This window comes from Triticum dicoccoides, unplaced genomic scaffold, assembly GCF_002162155.2.
Source record: "Triticum dicoccoides isolate Atlit2015 ecotype Zavitan unplaced genomic scaffold, WEW_v2.0 scaffold87349, whole genome shotgun sequence".
NCBI classification, from domain to species: Eukaryota; Viridiplantae; Streptophyta; class Magnoliopsida; order Poales; family Poaceae; genus Triticum; species Triticum dicoccoides.
This window is the reverse complement of record NW_021306719.1, coordinates 1-3,628: the sequence shown is the minus strand read 5'-3', so window position 1 is coordinate 3,628 and position 3,628 is coordinate 1. Positions and strand designations below refer to the sequence as shown.

At 41.6% G+C, this 3,628-nt stretch overlaps 1 protein-coding gene across 1 annotated transcript; it reads left to right on the top strand.

Annotated features, from left to right (window-relative positions):
* Positions 1-7: 7 nt before the first annotated feature.
* LOC119348171 lies at positions 8-3,061 on the top strand. Its single transcript, XM_037616487.1, has 3 exons — positions 8-419; positions 1,447-1,553; positions 2,645-3,061. Exons 1-2 carry the CDS (start codon positions 11-13, stop codon positions 1,518-1,520), a joined length of 483 nt encoding a protein of 160 aa, XP_037472384.1. The 5' UTR covers positions 8-10; the 3' UTR covers positions 1,521-1,553; positions 2,645-3,061.
* Positions 3,062-3,628: the final 567 nt, after the last annotated feature.

The following is a 3,628-nucleotide window of genomic DNA, read 5'->3' as shown; positions in this document are numbered from 1 at the left end:
ACACAGGCGCATGGGGGTCAGCGACGGCAGGCTGCGGTTTGTCGAGGTTTCTGAGGACGAGCCCTTCCGCATCAAGTCGTTCAAGCTGGACGGCGAGAGTGGCCGCTGGACGCTGGAGCATCAGGTGTCGTGGAGAACTCTCTATTCCGATGCCAAGGCGACGCCTTTGATTGCTGCCATTGATCCACTCGACCCCGACTCGCTGTATTTCACCGTGCTTGTGGGCAAGGCATCATGTTTAAGCGTGGATCTCTCTGTGCCTGTGGCCAAAGCATTATGTTTAGGCGTGGACATGCGCTCAAAGACACTGATTGAGTCTATGACATTAGGTGGTGGCGGTGTTCATCCAAGCAAGTGCAACTCAAGCTTCGTTCTGCCATGTGTGCTCCCCTCATTTCTCGGATCAAGCTCGATTCCAGGTGATCACAGTCTCGCACATTTCTCTTTAGTTACAATACAATGATGTCTATCTAAGTACACGATTAATGTCTTTGTGAGACTCTACATATGTGTTTAGTTTAAGTCATGTGTGTTTGGCCCCTTGTGTGCCACATTGGTTGTGTTATTGAGCATGCCTGCAGTTTGTCAACATTTTTCTTCAAGCATTTCGGCCTATATTGGTTTTCTAATCATGTCAGATTTTGCCGTGGTCAAGAGAAAATTTATTTTGAAACATGTATGCAGTAGTATGAGTATTTAGCTTCTAAAAACAACTAATTTTAGGGCTATTTGTAGCGTAGGTTAATCCTATAATGATCAACTAATTTTAGGGCTATTTGTAGCGTAGGTTAATCCTATAGTGATCAGCTGTTTATTTCTTTTCTGAAACTATTTTAAAAATCGTGTTCATTATTGTGAGGATTTCTCAATAGTTTTGATCTAAAACAATTGAATTTGTGTATATCTTCTCTTCTGCTTGTTATCATTAGTTGACTGCTAGTTAACGCAGCGAAGTAGCAGCAGCCTATTTTGGTGATTTGTTCCAAGTTAGAATCCTGTCTAAAACCTGATTAGAGTTATCTCCTGTCTATGGTTTTCTAATTTACAATATGTACTATATGTATTTCTCTCTATGCAATGCAGTTTTAGAAGGGCAGAAGGCTCCTTAAGGATTTTGTATCCATTTAATCACCTATGCATAATAAATGTATTCCTCTGATTGTCATCTTGTCATGGCTTATGCCATGCTGTACTGAATTCTTGACAACCTGCTCTAGGTATCAGTTGTCTAGCTCTTGTATGCGATGCAGAGAAATCCTTATTGCTATGCTTTTTTTGTGTGTTAGTATTAGGACTGTTGTTAGTATTATGTTTTTCTGTGTTAGTATAGGACTGTTGTTAGTATTATGATTAGGACTGTTGTTAATATTATGATTTTGTGTGTGTTAGTATTAGGACTGTTGTTTGAAATCTTGTACACTGACCAAAATAACCTTTTATTTTTAGGCAAGAACGACCTGTCGAAAAACAAGACTCTGGCAGATGTTCTAGTTCGTTCAGACAAACACCCGAAGGCCTGAAGAGTACCGATTTACCAGCTAACGAATATCTGGGTATTTTCCCTTAGCTAATACCGATTCACATGTCCATGATGCTGCATTCTTATTATATACTCTGTTACTCAATCCATGCATTTTATAATCTGTAAAATAATGTTGTGCATATTTAGCCAGTTAGTACTGTTTGCAACTGGTTCTCTCTGCATTGTCAAATATACTGACATCTTTCATAGTGAATACCTGATTATCTCCGGTTAATTCTACTCAGGGTTTCATTGAACTTGAAATATTCGTTGGGGCCCAAAACTAGTTTACATTCTACAGTTTGTATGCAGACGTATTCTCATATCCTTGATCATCACTGATAATTCTGTATAAACGATTAGTTTTGTTTGAAGTTTGATACCTGAATCTATTTTTTTTACGATGACCTGTATTTTTCTACTTGTGCATTCTTGTAGTAGCAACTTGCCATACGCTGAAACTATGAGTTGGCGTCTTAGCATGGATCTTTCATCCAAGTCTGTTAGTAGTATTTTCTGAACTAGCAGGAGTGATTAAGCGTGAAACTAAATATTGGTCATACCATCGCATATGGAGGTATAGGAGCCTATAGGATGATAATAGAGTGCCCTTGTTCATCATCCCGAGTTCCCGACCACTTTTTCTTTTTGAAAGATCATCCGGACCATTGTGTTACTGAATACTTTATAAATGCCTGAAAGGTGCGCAGATATTTTTCATCAGTATGTGAAGTATGTTTCTTTTCCGTAAAATGTATTTTGACAACTGGTGTACCCTGAAAGTGAAGCTCGCTTGCTTACGACCCCAGTGCTGTTGGTGTAATTTTCTTTCATCAGTAGTAGATAACTACTTACTACTGGAGTATATATTGGCAAGTGCTAATGGTGTAGCAAGCTATGCAAGGTAGTACTGTAGCTTACAGTATCTATTGGCAAGTGCTGATGGTGTGAATTTCTGCTGCAATAAAGACAAGGAAAGGAAATTACATATAATATCACTGAACTTGGAAACGGGTATAGATGGACCAAAGTTGCTTTTCTTTTTTCTCATACATTTTAGATTGTTTTTCCTTCATATTCAAGCTCTCCTAATGCTTCTCTTTCCTCTTTTCAAACCAACAGATACAAGTCATCTGATCAACTAGGAAGCCGATGGTGGATGGATGTTTACCAAGCTCTCATTTTGGGGAATACATGGAGAAGTTTGGGTTTGCTGTAGTTAGCTGCTGCACTTGTCTCGTTTTGGGGAAATTTGTGGGAGTGCTTCCAGTTCACACTAGAACATTCCAGTGGTTTAATCAGCGTGTAGTGATCATCAGAGAACACCACCATGCTTGCTCTGTTTACCCGCCCACTCTGTTGTGAGGCGGCAGCTTTGAGCCTTTGACGAAGTGATGTTTGTTTTCCGTTGTGTAAAGTTGGAGGATCTCCTGCGATGATAGAAACGACGTCATCGTAATGCTTAGCTTCATATATGCATGATATTGCGTCTTATAGATCTGTTGTTGGAAAATCAATCTGCTAGAGGATATTCTGTTACACTGTGTCTTTTGAGTTTGAACAACTTTTTTTTTATGGAATTGAGTTTGAACATCTTTTTTTTTTGAGGCATTTTTTTAGCAAACTTTTTTTGAGGCAATTGAGTTTGAACATCTGAGCGTTCTGCCACGTTCTTGATGGGCCATCGACCCAGCAGCAGGCCCATGAGAATTTTGGCGGGAAATGCTGACGTCAGAGCTCCAGCCAATGGGAAACAGTTGTTCAAACTCTCAATACTGTCCTCCTATGCTTTTGCAGCACAATAAGACCATTTATTTATATGACAGAACTCGGTCCATGCACCACACCGCACCCTCTATGACTGACATGTGGGCCAGGATCAGCCCTCACGGCGCAGTACCCAGTGGAACAACCACACGCTGCTTTCCGTCCTGCCACTTCCCTGAATCCACGCTGCTTTCCCCACCACCGGTCCACGACGAGTCAATGAAATCCCCACAGCCAGCGAGATGCCGCTCCGCCGCCTCGTACGCCGCTCCGCTGCCGTCTCCGGCGGCCTCCGCCGCTCCCTCACCACCGCCGCCTCGCATCCCCCGTGGGCCGTGA